The sequence below is a fragment of the Coffea arabica genome, chromosome 6e, assembly GCF_036785885.1.
Source record: "Coffea arabica cultivar ET-39 chromosome 6e, Coffea Arabica ET-39 HiFi, whole genome shotgun sequence".
NCBI lineage: Eukaryota > Viridiplantae > Streptophyta > Magnoliopsida > Gentianales > Rubiaceae > Coffea > Coffea arabica.
This window is the reverse complement of record NC_092321.1, coordinates 10,761,535-10,780,008: the sequence shown is the minus strand read 5'-3', so window position 1 is coordinate 10,780,008 and position 18,474 is coordinate 10,761,535. Positions and strand designations below refer to the sequence as shown.

The 18,474-nt window shown below is 33.6% G+C and overlaps 1 protein-coding gene across 3 annotated transcripts; it reads right to left on the bottom strand.

Annotated features, from left to right (window-relative positions):
* Window positions 1-5,125: 5,125 nt before the first annotated feature.
* On the bottom strand, window positions 5,126-12,581 carry LOC113694769 (homogentisate phytyltransferase 1, chloroplastic-like). Of its 3 annotated transcripts, none has more exons than XM_027213632.2 (12): window positions 12,353-12,581; window positions 11,595-11,866; window positions 11,332-11,415; window positions 11,169-11,243; window positions 10,365-10,448; window positions 9,333-9,422; window positions 7,488-7,589; window positions 6,950-7,045; window positions 6,354-6,425; window positions 6,166-6,261; window positions 5,871-5,975; window positions 5,126-5,400 (listed from the first exon to the last, which is right to left on the bottom strand). In XM_027213632.2, exons 1-12 carry the CDS (start codon window positions 12,438-12,440, stop codon window positions 5,359-5,361), a joined length of 1,206 nt encoding a protein of 401 aa, XP_027069433.1. In that variant the 5' UTR covers window positions 12,441-12,581; the 3' UTR covers window positions 5,126-5,358. The 3 variants fall into 3 exon arrangements, with proteins under 3 accessions (XP_027069433.1, XP_027069434.1, XP_071911319.1); XM_027213633.2 differs by having other exon boundaries at window positions 11,715-11,866; XM_072055218.1 differs by lacking the exon at window positions 6,950-7,045.
* Window positions 12,582-18,474: the final 5,893 nt, after the last annotated feature.

Genomic DNA, 18,474 nt, shown 5'->3' with positions numbered 1-18,474 from the left:
TAATCAGAGTACAATTATGGTGCCGCTAGACACATTTTGCCAAAATAGAAGATATATTTAGCCTTTTTGGTCGTTTTCATTGTCTTTGTCTCTGGGTTTTTATTGGCAAACTTACACGAAATTACCAACTATAGAAGTAAAAGTCAACCATTCAAGTGAGAGTTTCAGGAGATCATGATTCTGATGTCAATTATATTTGCACCAATTGAACCGGTTATGAGGGGGAAAAATGATATCTATTAAACAGCAAAAGCTCGAATGAAGTAATTCACTTTTATTCACGGATGAGTAGCAAGCATCTTCTGATGTTATCTCATCCGAACACATGATAAATTGATAATAGAGTTATTCACTAATTAAATATACATTAATATGTCTTTTTATAAAAAAAAGAAAAAAAAAAAAAGAGGATCAACCGTGACTCCTCACTTACCTCTTAGATAATTCGAACTCGTGACTTGTAGATTACAGATGAAATGTCTTATCAATTAGGCTACGCTTGCACCCGCTAGTCGCAAAACTTGTTTAGTTCACTGGCCATAATAAATTAGTTAATACTTGAATTTGCTTACGATAGTGACAAGGGTTTTTTTAAAAAAAATCTAAAGGCATTCCTTTAAAAAGAGAAACTCATATTTGAAGTGCTCCTTAATTATTAATTTAATACTCGTTGAGCACTCGTTAAATAAATCTAATATCTCCATTCTTATTTTGCTTTACCTTTGCAGTGAGTCGTGACGCATGGACTCATGAGAGTATGGCTTTTGGCTGGCTTTAATGTCCTTTTAGACAACTAAACCATGAGATCCACCCCATAAAGTAGATTTTGTTGGCCTAAATTTTCCAGGTTTCTTGTCTACTAGATATCTGCACAGAGCTCTCTGTCTGCAACCACTAAAAAAAAAAAAAAAGAAAAAGAAATTCAGCATTTCGCGAGCGATACTGGACATTCACATGAAGACATGCACGCACTCATATTATATTGTACAATCAATTAATTAGAGCTGAAATCACCATGATTTTGCAATTTGTACGGCTAATACCTGTTTTTCACTGTAGAAGGGCTTTCATATCATACCTACTACTTTGCATTGTTTGTCAACAACTATAGCCCTTCAATTTAAACTAGTGGCAATTAAATGTGTCTTAGTCCGCGAGATTATTCACCCTATTTTAATTACATGCTTACGTCCAGAGTCCCAATAATGGAGATAAAATTGCAGTCAAAGTGAAACGTTGGCTGTTAGTTGACATCAACAATGACTCAAAAGCGGGGTAGATTATGCAACTGATTTTTGACGCTATAAAAATAATGAAGTCAGCAATCACTCCAGCAGAAACCATACATGTCCGCAGCTTTCTGAAAAGGCCAAGTACATACAGTTCTCTAGAGGAAGTTTCATGTTCTCTGGAGTTTTTCAACTTCGTACCAGGCGTGGGATTTTTGATGACCAGGAGCCAAGTGTAGGAAGTAAAGAGAGCGACGTTTGTGGTAAATTTGGCTTCTGGGCAGCATATAGAAAATAGAGTAGAACCTTCCCTGGAAAAATATGGAAGTTGAAAATTTGAGCAGAGCAGCAGAGGGAATAAGCAATGTAGATAGTGATCTCATCGTCGTCGGTGGCTATCCACATACTTCAAACTGTTTCATAGTCAAACCTATATATGATATTACGGGTGATTGGATAGTCATTTCCAAATGTCTTAGCATAATGAATTTTTCTAAGCGACTAGTATAGATCATTGATTCTTACAAAACCCAAAAGATGTTCTTCTTCCTAATTTATCAGTAAAGGGAGGATGAGAGAGAGAGAACCAAACGAAGGAAAGGATAGGGAGATGGTAGATGGAGAGGCATCGAGAATTAAATCCCATTTTTAATGAGTGGAAGAAGCAAGCCGTAATTGTTTTGTTTGATTATGACCCAAAATCTCTCTCTCATCTTTTGTCTCAAATACTCGTCCAATGGTAATAGCACGCACTTTCCTTGCGTGCCCAACTTGAAGTTGGCCTCTTTGCAAGTTCACTTTTTCAACATGCTTTACGATGAAGGTTAGATAAACCAAGGTCTAAGGACTAAGGGTAGAGACTCCAAGGTTCTCGATTCTAAATTCTAATTCTCTGCTCCATTCCCGTTTTCAAATTCCATCCCTCCATGGAAAATAACGAGCAGATAAACCAAAACATTTTCATGTTTGAAGTTCATGGAAGGCAAATTTGTGGGGACTACTAATTCCTTGATTCTCAAATTTAACTACTACTATAGTAGATTTGGTCCTTAAAGTTTGATAAACAATATACTCCCTCCGTCCCACTTTGCTAGTCCCATTCCTTTTTTCATACAGTTTAAGAAAAAGTATTTAACTTTGTTGGAAAAGTAAATTTAAATTACTATTTTCCTAAAATACCCTCACATTAAATAGAGTACAACTTTTGGGAACTTGAATTGATGGTAAAAAAAGAATCAACTCTCATTAAATGGGGTAGGTTTATAGTAACAACAACTTACATTGAATAAGGGCATTTTAGGAAAATTAAAATACAACTACATTTTTCAATTGGAAAGTGGACTACAATTTGGGACAGACGAAAAAGGAAAACGGGACTATCAAAATGGGACGGAGGGAGTATATATATATATATATATATTGCCGTGAGAACCAACCTCTCATTACATTGCCCTTTTTCTCTCCCATTTTAGGTGATTATTGGGCACGTACACCTTAATTTGATTCTGTAACGGGGGACAAATGCGTGAATGTATAGCCTAAGAGACACATGGGACGGGAGAATAGGGCTATCCCCGCAACTCAAGTTTCTGGCTATTTTGGAATATATTCTACTTTATAGCCGTTTTGACTCTTGATTGAGAACTTTTGGCCGGATGGAATGGACAGAGGTCTCCTCCCCTTACTCTCCTCCATGATAAAAAATTCTCATGGTCCCACTCTCCATCTTCATCCCCCATTTTTTTTTTGGTGCCCCAGAAAATTTAGATAACAAAACTCCACTAGAAAAGCAACGACAAGATACAAGCGGTACCCAGAAGGATAAAAAGCCTAAAAATGAATACTACATGTTAACACGAGTGTTATTGAAAATTGCTTGTGTTTTGTACCCACTCCTTATCGTCCAGTGCTTTTTGAGGGGGTTTGCTTAAATTCCTCGTCTCCCATTATGTTCAGGCTTGAAAGTTGGTTTCAACTTTTCGACATTATTGTATGGGAAGATTGGGAGGAGAGAGGCTAAAAAGGCAGGCTAGATTCTATTCATCATTTGGTCTTATTTTCACTGCAGGTTTGGAAATAATTTAGTGGTTGTCTCGGTTGGGTACTTCCAATCAAGAAAAGCTTCTAACGCTCGATCATCCACATACATCTTAGGAAACACAAAGGCACTTGGATTTCAGGCTTGTAACATCCACTCATCCAACCCTTATTGCACTCCTTCGCACTTTGTCTCTCCTCCTCCCTTCGTGCTGTTCTTGTCAACTTGGTTCTTCTGTCCTGCCTTTTCTCTCTTCTTTTTTTTTTAAATTTTTTATGGGGTTGAAGAATAATCAATAAAGCATCCAAAAGCTCAACTTGAATTTATCTCCATCTCGTTAATTATGGGCTTGAATAGTTGAATGTGATATTGATTACAAATCAAACAGATCATCATTTTAAATGAATAGAGGAGGTCAAACTTTGGGCAAGCAAGTGAAAGATTGACAGGTAAGTTAAAAGGAATTTAATGTTTCCAAGACTTGACTTAATTAACTGGGACATTTCTAACTATGAGATCACACGCTGATTTACACTTTCATTTTTTTGTTCTTTCTTTCTTGGTGAATTGATCCCATCTTCAAACCTTCTCCTTTCCCCTTTCTCATTGTAAGGTTTGAAGTCTTTCTGATTCGACTTTCAGATCCTTCTCTTTTCCGTAGATTTTTTTTTTTTTTTAAATTCCAAACTCCATGGACTAAGCTAAAATTTGAACAAACTCTAAACCTAGGTAAAATGGCACCCAAAAAAAAAAAAAATCCTGTATAGCAATAAAATAAGCTCCAAATCTTACCTGAGCATAAAGATGACTAAGATGCCAACGAAAAAAAAAAAAAAAAAGCGGTCCCCATAAAATTTAAAAAAAAATTGAAAACTTCGTCAACTATTTGTACTCCTACTTTTTTTTTTTTAGCAATTTGGTAGTCCTAGTTAGTGATTCATGACGTTCACCATAATTGAACTAAAATTGCTTTGCCAGTTTGAGCTAATTTCTAATTGCCAGCAGCATCATCCTTGTAGGAAGCTTCCTGCATCTTTCCCTAACTCATCCAATTCACTCTGTCTACGTAATATAAACCCACTAAAATGCGTAGCCTGATTTACCTAAAATATTCAACCCACGGCCCAATGTTGAAGCTATCCCTTTCTGACGGGCAAAAGTTAAACAGGTGACCCAAAGAGACTAAATTAAAATATGTCTCATTCTTTGGCAATTTCTTCTTTAGCTCAAATGTACGACCGACACCTAGATTATGACTGAAAACGTTGTCAATTGGTAACATTAATATAATAACAGAGAAATAAACGTTTTTTTCGAGGGTCACTTTTTTTGAGGTAGTTTTCTTGGAAGTTTTCTTGGAATAAAGGTGAAGAAGGAGAACTAGAAAAGTCCTAGTCATGGTCTGGGCCCAACCCAACCCAACCAAACCGACAGTTCAACCCTCCAATCTTCGGCTCCGCCATGGTCTAGTGAAGATCAGCGAGCCCACCAGCTCCATCTCTACCGGTCCATAAGTTACAGCACCTAATTTTTCTTTCTTAATTTTTTTAAAAAAAAATAGGAAATGGTGGAATTTAAAGAATAGAAAAGAGGACAGAGAATCTAATTTAAACTCAAAGTTCAAAACTCTCAGACCTCAACTTTAACTATTAGATTAAGGCGTATTCATTTATCTACCACCCAATTATACTGAGCATTTGCATCCTCGTTTAGGATTATCTTCCTCTTTTTTTTTTTTTTCCCACTCTTTCACTTAATAATCCATATAACTATCAGAAAGAAAGAAAAAAAAAGCATGCGTACCACAATCATCAAGAAATTTTAACTCCTGAATTCAGTAAATGGTTAAGAGGGAAAATGACAACAATGACTTTGAAATAGGATTTCATGGCTAGAATTAGAAGTATTCGAGTCCAAGACTATGTCAGTCTTTTTTGCATGGAGTACAAATCTAAGCATCCTTGCTTGCCATATATATATACTTGATACAAAGCCACAGGGGTGCATAAGGGAAAAAAAAGGAAAAGGAAAAAGCCTTGTCATGCCATGAGGCAGACAAATGGGGGGCCATTCTCTTTAAATTTCTCCAGCTTACCTTACTAGAGGTATGAGGAAATACTCTGCATAAAAGAGCTGCAAAATGCAAAACGTTCCAAAACGCATTTTTAGTTTTGTACTGATGCTAAATTCAAAGATGCAGGAAAATAAGCATGTGTATAAAAGAACACCAGAGAACTTTCTGATGTATGTATGGGTCTAAACACCCCATTTCTCTTAGTAGTATGCACCAAATATGTACAGAAAGTTAAAATGGTTAATGGCTACCCAGCTTAGTGCCATTTGTCAATAGTTTGGATGCAAATTAAATCATGTGCTGCCAATAAGGACACACATCAGTGAGCTGGTCTCTAGAGCAAACATCCAAGAGTTGGTTTACCATTTGGACATTGCAATCATGCAAGGTTAAATAAAAGGAATGGAAATGTTTTCTTCAAGAAATATAAAAGTAGAAAGGAAAAAGAAAAAACTCTCACTTGTTTGATAGGCTAAAGTTTCATTTTGGTTTTAGAATATCCAATTTCATAGTTTGAACGAGACTGTACCTTCCAGATGAACATGTAAAAGGATATTATTTGTGTCTTGCTTTCCAGATCAACAGATTTGGCTCGCCTCCAAAGGATTGAAGCCAAGAGGATGTGACCACCAACCTGAATTTTACGATGTATTAAGACTGTAGTATGATGCTAGTTAATCGCTACTGAATTTAATTATGGAAGAAACCTATGTAAAGAAGTTTTGCAAATGAAACTCCTAACTTTTCAGAACTGTGTATGAGTGCAAGTTTAGTGCTTCGATGCCTCACAATGACAAAGTAATACTTTAGGAAGAGATCCTTACCATAATGTACTTGCTCCAGAGTTGGGAAGATGTCACTCCAACAAAAATAGCGACAATATAAGCCATTTGAAGAAGGGATATACAAATCCAAAACACCTGTCATAATTGAATCAGGACCAACCAGGGGAAAAGCAAAGCAAAATAAGACCTTGACCTGGAATTTTTGTGAACAATGTTTAAGAACTAACCCTCTCTTGACCCAATCGGACACTAAAAGATTCAATACCATATATCTTGTCTCCAACAATATCAGGAATATCCTACAAAAAAAAAAAAAAAATGTCATCACTTAACTCACTTTAGTCCAGTATCTTGCAGAAAAGCACAAACCAAGCTAAATGCAACCTGTATCAAAAAGTAGATAGTAATTTCTTCTTGTACATTGTTCAACATGCTGAATCACCTTTAGGCAGTTTAGATGTTCGTTTGAAGTAGCAATAGTCCTAAGTAAACCATTTATGTAAATTTTAGGGTTGAAGTTTCTTAGTCGCATCAGTCACCAGAATTCCAGATAACAGCAACGTTGACTTCAATGCAAGGGGACAAATTACAGAATGTTATCCTTTGATCTAAATATCAGAATTCGACACATTTAGTCACACTGGTTATGCTATCAGAGGAATGGTATAAAAAATCCAAGATAGCTTTAAATTGTAATCATAAAAAACCAAACTCATTTTATAGGTATCCCAATCCCCAAACTTCTATGATGCTGTTCAGTTGAAATGCTTTTGCTTTGTAACCAAGAGATTACCCCCACAGCATACCAAGTAAAAACATTCACCTTGAATAGTGCAATAACAACGGAGAAGAAGGTCATGAATGCAGTGGCAAAAATTACAGGCTTTGACAAGAGAGCTGGTCGTCTGAATACAAAAGTCTGAAAGAATTGACCACAGATTAGTAATCAGTTAGCAACTGAAGCTGACATAATATCATAAAGCTAAATATCAAGAACAAGCAATTCTTCACATCCCAGAAGAAACCCTATTTGTTAAGCTGCAGCAAAACTTATTACACTGCTATAAGTCTGTGAACAAGGGTCATAAAGAATCAGATCCACGCATCACCAGAACTATCAAGCTTATACATTGGTAATCATCCAGTCTACTGCTACCATATATGATAGTAAAGGATGATAAAAGTCCTCTTGTTGCATAAACTCGGAGACTACTAGGAAATGGTAAAAAGAATGCAATATTTCAACACGGTTAGCTTATCTGAGAATGACAACATAATTCGCAACTACAAACTGAGTCACTCCATTTCACAGAAAAAATATTTATACCAAAATATATTACTTAGAATGGATCGAGGATGACCTGAATGTGCAAATAAAATGCTAACTGTACAATTACAGCTCGCACAGCTAAGATGCAGAGTGCAGCAACAAATGCAAATCTCTTCCATCTCAACCATGGTACCTGCAAAGGACCGGGAAACAGTGAGCATTGGCATAGAAAACCCCTTCTGGGTATCCCAGATTTCTACCACTACAATGCTAAACATGGGCAAGTATTTACTTAAACAGCTAGGCCATTCCACTTTATGTAAGCCAACTCAGTCGCTCTATATTCTTATCCCAATATATCAACAGGAATCATTACTGTGCTAATTTGCATTGTCAGCAATAAATGTTCTAATTGGAGATGATATTTCAAAAAGGAAGTTATGGTCTCGTGCTTCCTGCTCTCGGATAGTTGCAAGGTTTTTCTTCTTTTTTTTTTTTTTGAGGGCTAGTTGTTGGCAATGTATTGAAGGAGCTGTTCACATATTAAAACGAATTAAATATTAGAAATATTTGAATCTAGAACCTCTTGCTTGATGACCTGCCAGCACCAAATGAACTGAAGATTGATAATTGAAAGGATGAAGGAGACTAAGAACAAGTTCCATTTTTTTCTTTTCATTCAGGAAAAAGCATCCTGTGCTAAACAAGGAATTCTGGAATCTTATATGCAACTATTATCTTGAAGGTTTACAAATAATTGCAAAATCGGAAGTTGGCCTGAAGTGGTACCACCAAAGAAAGGCCTGAAGAATTATAATACAGGAGGAAAAATAAGTTCCAAACCAAATTAATTCAGTGAAGCAATCCTGTGATCTATTAAGCAACAAAACTTGATTTTGAAAACTCTTATCACATAACATGACATCACGAGTAAATTAGCCAATAAATTGGAAATGTTATTCCTCTCACTCGAACAGTGTAGAAGCCAAAAACTGAACTACTTGCTAAAGCATAAGACTAAAATGAACACATTTTATGGGAGAAAATTTCAAAATAGGAGTTTCACATAATGTGTATCCACTTTTGCTTGCCAAGAACTTTTTCTCTTACAACAAATACAAGATTGGTTAGCAGCCTACTCACAGGATCTTCTGGCACATTTCATTAGGAAAGCTAGAATAATAGCAATGGTCCCTATAAACTAAGGACATGAGAGGGCAGAAGCCAGATGAGTTTGTGAGCTTCCAGAATTTAACAACCCTCAATGTAAAGTTGTTAATGACAATTTACTAGTGCATATAACTGAAACAACAATGCAGATCATATCATAGAGCAATTCAAGAACCATATATCCTTAAAGACAATCAAAGAATGTTTTAATGGAAAGATGACATGTTACAAGATTAGTTTCGTATGTATACCTGTCTAACAGAAATGTTGTAAGATCAGACTAAAAGGACAGATTGAACAAGTTACTGTCAACTTACCTCGTACTCTTATGATTAGTGACGATCAACCATTCTAACCAGCAAAATGCAGATGTCCATTCTAACCATTCTAAATCATGCTCATCAAACAGAACATTTTAGTTTCATGGGTGGAATATTCAGCTAACAATATTTACTTCAAATGTAAGTAGGTAGTGGCAAACATGTGGAGCCACTACGTTTTGCTGATGGATAGAGGGAAGGTGATACTAAATTGGGATGGACCAAAACCAAAACTAAAGACTTTATCAGTACTGACTTTGGGCAGGCAAAACATATAAATTGCTGCATTGGAGAACCAAAACTAAAGACTTTATACTTTGGGCAGGCCAAAAAAAAAAATTACTGCATTGGAAATTGACATCAGTAGTGCATTTGAAGGCAAAATCCAGAGTCTCCGGAAATAAGAAAACTATTTAGTGAAGGCATAGGTTTCATATTTCACTTACGTTCATTGAGTATGCAGTCCCAAGCACAAAGCTGACAAAAAGAGCCCAAAATAATGGCCATGAGCCTACTATCCATCCAAGCCAAAAGCTCTGTAAGGAGAAATAAATAAGTTTCATGATAAGTAAATAAGAATATATGAACATATTGCAAATATTCTAGAATTCCTCTGCTAACATTCAGAATATTTACTGAAGGAACTCCAAATATCCTCTAGAAAACTAATCACAATTGTTTCCAATATGGAAGAAAATACTAATAAAAACTAAATAGTTTATAGACTTATGACAAGTAATGAAGAACACACGAAAGTAGATAGGCAAAGATCTAACCACCAGCCTTTGGGTTGGTGGCCACCACCAATGCATTAAGGCTTGGTGGGGTGGGAGGCAAGAGTTACCAATTTGCCACAATTAAATGTGGCCTTGCTTAAAAAATCCAGGCGGGTGCGCAGTGCACCCGTCTGGTCCGGTGGTGGTTTAGTCCCCTCCGGGTTACCTCAGGACCTCTTCAGGCCCCCCTTCCCTATAGTGTAGGAAGCTATCGTATCGACAAAAAAAAATAAAAAAGATAGGCAAAGATCCGTGAGTTAAACTACATTGACTGACTCCCCCCATCAATGTTAACATGGAGTCACATTAAAGATGTTCTCAATTTTTAAAAACAGTTAGCCCTCTGGCCATCATCTTTAAAAGGATATTTCAGAGTTAACTACCTCTCAATTAAGGCAATTGTAATTTACAGAATTCATTGGAGCTCTTTGTAAATATACCATCTAATTAGTATAAAAAGTAGTTAACTACTTTTTATGATTTAAATATATAAGGTGAGTAGTGATAGGAGCTCACTGCCAGTAAAAAATGGTTAGCTATCCAGTGATTTATGTTCATGAAAAAAATTCTTTCAAGCTACTACATATCTAGAGGAAAAGTTTTGTGATTTGTCATACAATAGCTGGCAGACAACTAAACAGTCATACCATGAAAGAAAATGACAAAAGAACACACAAAGTTTGGTGGAAGCTTAAGAATTACCATTATGACAAATGATGAAACAATTATTATACCAGTCTTGACTGAATATTCCCCTGATGCCAATGGGAGATATGGCTTATTAACCTGAAATAACAACATCACTAAAATAAGTGGTGGAAGAGAAGAAAAAGAAGTAATGGCATTGACAAACAAAAGTCCAGTCATAAATTTAGTAGATCATAAAATAGTTAAACCCTGTCCATGTACGCCACCTCAGCTCCTAATTTATCCTTTGCGCCAAGGTAGAGAAAAGCAGTAATGTGGAAAATGAATTTTAATCTTGAAATTAAAATCAAACTTCCTAACAATCCCATATAACTGGACATGCAGCAACTCTCGGCGTGGCTAAAAGAAAACACTAATCGATATCGCAATTTCCAAGTGATAATTGTTATTGTTTACACATAATAACAGTTGTCACTTAATTCAAATGCAAAACAAAGTTTATGACTTTCTGATATAGTAAAAGAATCTATGATCTAGAAACTGCTCACATACTCTGCAAACTAGAAAATAAAGGTAATAGAGGTAACCATTCTGCAGAATTATATTATAAAAAATTAAATAAATTCCTTTACATGAATAGCCATATTGACCATGTCCTGCCATCAATCCTTCCCTTGAATTGCATAAGGTAGCTGGATTTCTTCTGATTCTTTGTTTCGTGAAAGTGCAATGCAAGAAGTAAATTTTAGATGTGGACCTAAAAGAGAAATGAATTTATACATGTCGTACCTTATCTATTTCCATGTCTGACAACTCATTCATGGACCTAAAAAAGAAATGAATTCATGCATGTCCTACCTTGTCAATATCTATGTCTGACAACTGATTCAGGCCAACAATGTATATGTTCATCAAGAAGGCAGCAGCAATGGCCTGAAAACCAACAACTTCAATGCCTAAAAACATCATATTAGATTATACCATACTTGAATTCTTGAATCATCCAAAACATCAAACGAACCTCGAACATCCCAGTGAAAAACAATGGAGAAAAATCTGAAACCTTTTCGACTGCAAGTAGAGAAACTGAAATTATGCTCAGTACCTGCTCACAGAAAAGTGAATAAAGTTTACAATCTTCCTTACAAACAGAGAAGTTACTTTCTATGTATGTGTACACATGCTATCCTGAAAATGCTAGCATACACAAACAAAAGTGATTACTGCTTAAAATTAGTTAGCATCTTAATGTCAACTCAGAGCAACGGGATCTCTGAACCTAACTGTTCCTATAACAGTGTGGGGACGTGAAAACCGATAGAAAGCATCTAAACTGGCTTGAAGTGACTTCAGGGGGCTGTTCGAAGGTTCAGATTCAAAAGGGTGTTCAGAGACAGCATTCACCAAATACTTATCACTTCCTTTCCAGCAAAAAGCAACAAATTTTTGGCTGCTGTCGCTACCAACATGCTGACTCATCAGAAGCCGCCTTTTTGGGATCACTGCTAACTGTTTCTCTAGATTGTTCCATCTTTTGCACTTCAAACCCAGCAGTCCTACATTTAAACCAATTATTTCAAGAGAAATCCTATAGAATCAACATAGTGGACCAATTTCAGAATTATAAGAAGTAACAAGAAAGGGAAATAAAACAGTAAAGAAACACAAGAAATTGCAGCATGCACCCCCTTTATGAGCTTCCGTATTTAATTCTTTTTTGTTTCTTCTTCAGTTAGCATGCATTCTCATAAAGCTAATATTTTTATCTACAAACAGCAGAAATTGAATTCCAGAATGAAGAAAATTAAGCTAAATTTTCTCAAGAACTGAATCCCAAGTGAAATTGACACGATTAGCTAAAAATTTTTCGATTATGAATTAAATGAGAACACATTAGACAATTTTAAAGTCCCATATAGCTTAATCCCAAAATCTTAAAAACTGAGACGAAAGCAAAAAAATCAATGCAGGTACCCCAGTTTTCCCAAAATCCAACAAAATAAATTATCAGAAACGACATTTGAGAACATATTTCTGCTTACCAGAGGAAGGAGAAGAAAGCTCAGAAGTGAGAGGAAATGAAGGTAAATATGAAGGCTTTGCAAAAGACCCAATGAGCAGAGACTCCATTACTGTTCTGGGCTTATTCAATAAACTCAAGTCAAGATGGTTCAGTTCTACTAGCACAGCAGTACTAGAGTACGGGCGTTAGCCAAGAAAGCGGGCTCTTTCTCCCTTCTTTTACGAGTGTTTGGTTACCAGATGGTCCATTACTTTCTATTTCAGAGGGAAGAAACACAGGCGAAAATCGAAAGGGACACGCCTTTGCAGTGCAACGTGTAGTCAGCAGGCAAGCAAAGCAAGGCAGTATGGGTCCATTAACCACATTTTTTATTTCAAGCCGACGTGCAAAGGGACAAGGACGGAATTTTAATGCACCACAATCCTATAAAATTTTTGTTTTTGTCTGAGGTAAAAAGATCCATATAGCCCCGTTTGACGAATGAATTTTTTGGATGTTTATCTAAAATTTAATTATAAATTATGATAAAAATTATAAAAATTTTTTGATGTGTATAAATTTTTAGATATTTTGAAATATATAGTTTAAAATTTTTGAGAAGTTTTTTGAGATTATTGTATTAAAAGTTGTTAAAAAAAACTTGAAGCAAATAAACTTGATTAAAAACTTATTTGCTAAACAGGCCCTAATTCTGTTGGGTCTATATTAGTAGCAGCAGGAGAAAAGAATAAAATTCGGAATTTGTTCAGCTGCAAAGATGATTTTTCCGAAATTCAATATTTCTTGTCAAATTTGCTGCTCTGCCATTTGGGTAGGCTCAATTTAGAGTCACATCAAGGATATAATTCAGAACATTTTGATTTAAGGGTAATTTTCTGCTTCACCATTTAGGGAGGCTTAATTTAGAGCCACACCAAGGATATACTTCAGAATATTTAGGGTCCGCTCATTTAATTGTTTTTGGTCAGTGCAATTAAAAATGGATCTGTTAAAAGAGTAAATACCTCAAAAAGCATAGTTATTAAATCTCAAGAAACCAATAAAAGGACCGAATAGATAGATAGGTCACTTGGTTCAATTAGTGACTAGGTGGTTAAATCAATGGGTTACTAACATGTATAAATATAAATAATATATTACTCATAAAGTGTTTTTAAATATTAATTATCATATTTAAAAATATTTATTTTGAATATATATAAATATTAATAGAATACTCAATTTAATTTTACATACTTACACATATAGACCATGTAGTAAAAAATAAAAAAAAAGTTATTTTATTTAGCAATAAAACAAGAGATAGCATTTTTTTATTAATAAGTTTTTTGCCTAAAAATGATATACTTCTGTGAATATACCACTATTGTTACATAATGATAACATTCTTAGTTTGAAGGTAAAATGGTTAAGTGTAAAATATAAAAGTAACCAAATATAGTTCAACGTGTATTTCATCGCATCTTAATGTGCTTAGTATTATTTCTGTTTATGTTATTTTTTATTTTCTCTTTTTTCCTTTTCAAATTTCATAACTCTCGTTGTATCATACGGCTACGAATTTCCTTCCTTTTGTTACCATTATTTATATATAGAAAATTAAATATTTATATGCATTAGCTTATTCTTTTGGTTTTGTATTATTGCTTATTCGGTGGTTTTTACTAGTAATAATTTACTATAGCTAAATATATGCTACATACGTTATTTAACTGCTTAAAATAGATTGGAGGATATCGTTAATCAATAACTACTAGTAAAAGTAGATGTGTTAAAATGGGTAATTTGAGCGGGTTTGGACGGGTTAAAATGGGTAATAGGTATAAGTGAGTCAATCCATTTATATTCATTTAATTAGATGAATATAAATGGGGAAGTCAAAAAATGAGTTGGGTTACAACCCATTTACTCCAACGTTTTACAAATTCATCTAATTTTATTTTGTAGACTAAATTATCAATTTATATCACCCTTTTGCAGTTTGCACCCATCATTAATTTTAAATATTTACTTGTAATGCTCAATAAGTCTAATTACCATTTTTTTTCCCATTTGTGTGCTATGTCGCAAAATTACATATTATTTAATAATTGAACAATAAGAATATTTTTGCTATATAATAGGGAAAGGATTTGGAGCCATGAAAAAGCGAGATATTAAATAATAATGATCGACCAACTTATGAACTTGAAATTGGATACCAAGAATTACAAATGAAAATAGAACAGAAAAATCTACAAGTGTATAGCTATTTTTTTATCTTTAAATTAAAAACTGGCCAACAGATTCTCCCACCTTTCGGTTAGGTTCTCCACTTTTTGATACTAACTTTGGTCAAAGGTGATGAAGAAATTAGGATACTATTACTAAAGACAATTCTAAATGGACGTGATTGTGAAAACAATTCTAAATGGATTAATTGAATTTGGTGGATTATTCAATTGAAGATACCCATACCCATTTATTCATGGTGCAAGTATGAGTAAAATTGCCTAAATGGATTTGTTTGACACGTATAAGTAAAAGTGATAAATTTATAGATTACATTAATAATATAGGTCGATTCATTATAATAAGAACAAAAAATATGTTTTATTAATAGAATTGTTGATGCTTATATTTCTTTTTTTTCCTTGTTATTAGTAATTGGTAAGGTTTAAGCTCTAATCCATTCATGTGAGTGAGCCAACTCAAGTTCTAAACTACATACACTTTGCATTAGAAGAAGCATATGCTTTGTTATGATCAATGTTTTCAAAAGATCTTTCGGTTTGTGGTTCAACCTTGATCAAATGTTTAATTTTTTTCATTTATTTTAGTGTTAAAATTTTTTAAATAAAACTAAAATATTTGTTTTAAAAATAAAAAATGAATGAAACTCGCTTGAACCATCTGATTTTTATCGATTTTTACCGGTTCATGATCGAGTTTGATCTATTCAATTGAATTTTTGAGTTAATGAGTGAATCGGACCAAAAGTATGATCAATTCATGGTTTGACCAATCAAATTGACCGATCCAATCCGATTTTCAAAACATTGGTTATGATATGGAGTTTGTGATTACTTATAAATAACAAAACTCTGCAATAAATAAACTACAACACAAAATAAATTAGAAGACACTAAAGTTTTAGTCTAAATTAATATATGATAATTGTTAAGGGAAGTTGTGTGAAAGGAGAGACAATAAAGGGGCAAAAGAGAAAAGGAAGATAAAGAAGATGAAAATAACCGAAAATAGAAAAATATGGTAATTGTATCTAGGGTACAGCATTGAATAGTCGTGTAAGATATTAAAGGGATTTTTCTATAATGGAGACAGTACGGATGTCCCCAGCAAGGGAAAAGCTGGCCCGTTGAAGCATCGATTAGCACGTGTCCAGCCACGGAAATCAAGGCTGCATGGAAACCGAAAGGAGAATTGCTGAGCCGGCGTGGAATAGTGGAGCACATGTTCCAGTTCCACCTCCACGTCAAACCAGTTGGCAAGAAATATGTGATGTTCCAGTTGGACGTCCACATCATTGCAAACGTGGAAAGATGATTAATTTAAGACCGGAGACCAACGAAACACTAAATTGCAAGTGGCCCCGGAAAAAGGCTGGGCAGTAAAAGGGGTACTTTCAGAAATATCCCCCGAGATTTCACTGAACTCCCTGAACTCCCTCTCACATAAAAATTAAACAATTACACATACCTTCCTTGGGATTTAAAAAGACAATTTAAATCTTAAATATTTTAAGAAAATTCTGTTATTTGGTATACGTATATTTACAATGAGTTTGTTAAAATTTTTTCCTTCTTATTTCTTTTTGTTATTTGTTCGTCAATGAAACTGTAGAACTGTCACTATTGTCTCTAGGTTCTATTATAACTAAATGTCGAATTAGTGAAATTTGTTACGAGTTAATTTTATATGTAATTCAATGTTTTTGTTTATTTTGTTTTCTAATTTTTATTTTTAATTGACAAAATGAACCTTTTTATGGGCCAAAACCAGTATTAAATTATGATAATTGCATTACTTGAAAAATTAATAAACTCGAAATGAGTTTATCAACATATTTTTTCTATCTTATAAATCTAAATCCATAATAAAATACCAGGAAAAAGTTTCCAATCATAATAATAAAATTATTATAGTTGTTTATAAAATAGCAGATATGTACATAAAAAAATTTGGCACCTATTCCATATAATTATACTAGATAATAGTCTAATTTTATAGAAAAAAATAAAACACGTTGTACAATGGCATTTATGGGTATTCATTTAAATTTGCCGAAATAAATATTATTTTAATATATTGTTACTTAAACTATTGAATTAATGGAGGTAAGCGTAATTATTCAAATCTCATGAGAATTCAATGAAATAGTCAGAAACCTTAGGAAAGGTTTCTGAAATCATCCCCAAATAAAAAGCATGGTATAGATGCATGTAATTTGTAGCAGGTTTAGTATGTCCATGAATAACAACTTTTATTTTGCTAGTGCAATCTTTTTTTTTTGCTTAATGATTAATTATGAATTGATCCAAGGTGTAAATAATTGTATAATAATGTTTGGTTAAAGTATTCATAGTTGTATGAAGAAATAATTGCACTTGAGGTATTTATGTACCATAGTAGTCTTAAAAAAGTTATGTATACAAAAATAGTGTGGTGCAATCATATCTGCTAAATAATACAATTCATACAATAGATGAAATATATTATGTGGGATGGTAATTAAATTTATGATGTGTGTGATTATATTGACATCGGTATTCATTTTAAGTAGAAATAAAATGAAAGATAGCATAGTGCATTTGTGCATTAGTGATGTATTACTATGTAACAAAATTAATAAGTTAAGCAATATAAAAAGTGAATTAATAAATGTACACGCAAATTACTATGTACGATAATGCAAGTGTATTGAAAAAGGATAAATAAAATTAGAAGGCAAGGATAAAAAGAATAACTGAAATGCATTAGGCACGATCGAGCTGATTAGAAGAGACAAATTATGAATGAAATTTGTTGGAAGAGAGTTAGATGAAAAATAAATACAACTCAATTAGAACAAATTAGTTGTTATATAATCAAAATAGATAATTATCGAAATTGGCAGAGTATAAATGATTAATTCTTAAAATAATAAATATGGTATATGTGTGTATGAGTGTATACATGTGTATATGTGTATGTATTGGTAACCATGATGAAATCGAACATTCCATGGGCGCATCAGTTTTGGCGAATTTGAGAAGTGGGATTTATGGGCTATAAGAATGATGCGATTAAAAGTTATAGAATGGAAGCAAAGAAGAGTTAAGTATTGTCACGTTTTTTTTGTGCAAGTGGCAGGTCTCGAACTTGAAAATAGGTACATCCAAATCATCCCTTCCTCTCTAAGTTTCATCTATAGTACAAGTTAAGGTATGACAAAGATGTTCGAGTTTGGTTCATTCGAGTGACAAAAAAGATTGATTGTTTAATAAATAAATCAAACTTGAACACGATGTCAGCTTCGTTTAGTAGTCGAGACAAGCACGATCCTATTCACAAACTTTGTGAATAGTTCGTGAACACATATATAACGACAAAGAATAAATGAATAGCAATATGAGTATACCTTTAAATATAGGATATATATGTCTTGTTTCATTATAAAAGTAATTATATATGAAATGAATATTATTTAAGTTGGTAAAAAAAGAAGCATAATTAAATTTATTGTAAATCATGAATGATCTTTGAAATGCATAATGAAATAGTTTTGAAAATGAAATTGGAGTTAGAGCTCAAGCTTGAATTCGATTAATTTAATTTAAGAAATTGACATCGAATTTGAAGTGTAACATATATACAAAATATTGAAGCTAGTTCGAGCAACATTTACAGGTCATTTAATATTCAATCAAGGTCGAATAATGTTCATATAATATGTGAATGTATCTTGAACATCATGTAATTAAATGGATTTGGCTCGTGGAAAACATATTATACAAGTATAATAAAAGTAAGAAAATCTGTGAACCCAATAAAATTAAATGGTAGAGAAATTGAATGGAAAGTAGATGAATGATCGCTTGGTAAGTAAAAAAAAGGGGAAAAAAATTTTTCCGGGTAATTTGGCAGAGCGCAAAATGCACA

Bases quoted from the DNA above. Each gene is read 5' to 3' on its own strand.
- LOC113694769 (XM_027213632.2), bottom strand. From the start codon at position 12,440: ATGGAGTCTCTGCTCATTGGGTCTTTTGCAAAGCCTTCATATTTACCT. The intron at 6,426-6,949 runs GTGAATGTTTTT...TTTTTTTTGTAG, and splicing joins TTGTTATTGCACTATTCAAG to GATATTCCTGATATTGTTGG. The intron at 5,976-6,165 runs GTAAGGATCTCT...CGTAAAATTCAG, and splicing joins TCTGGAGCAAGTACATTATG to GTTGGTGGTCACATCCTCTT.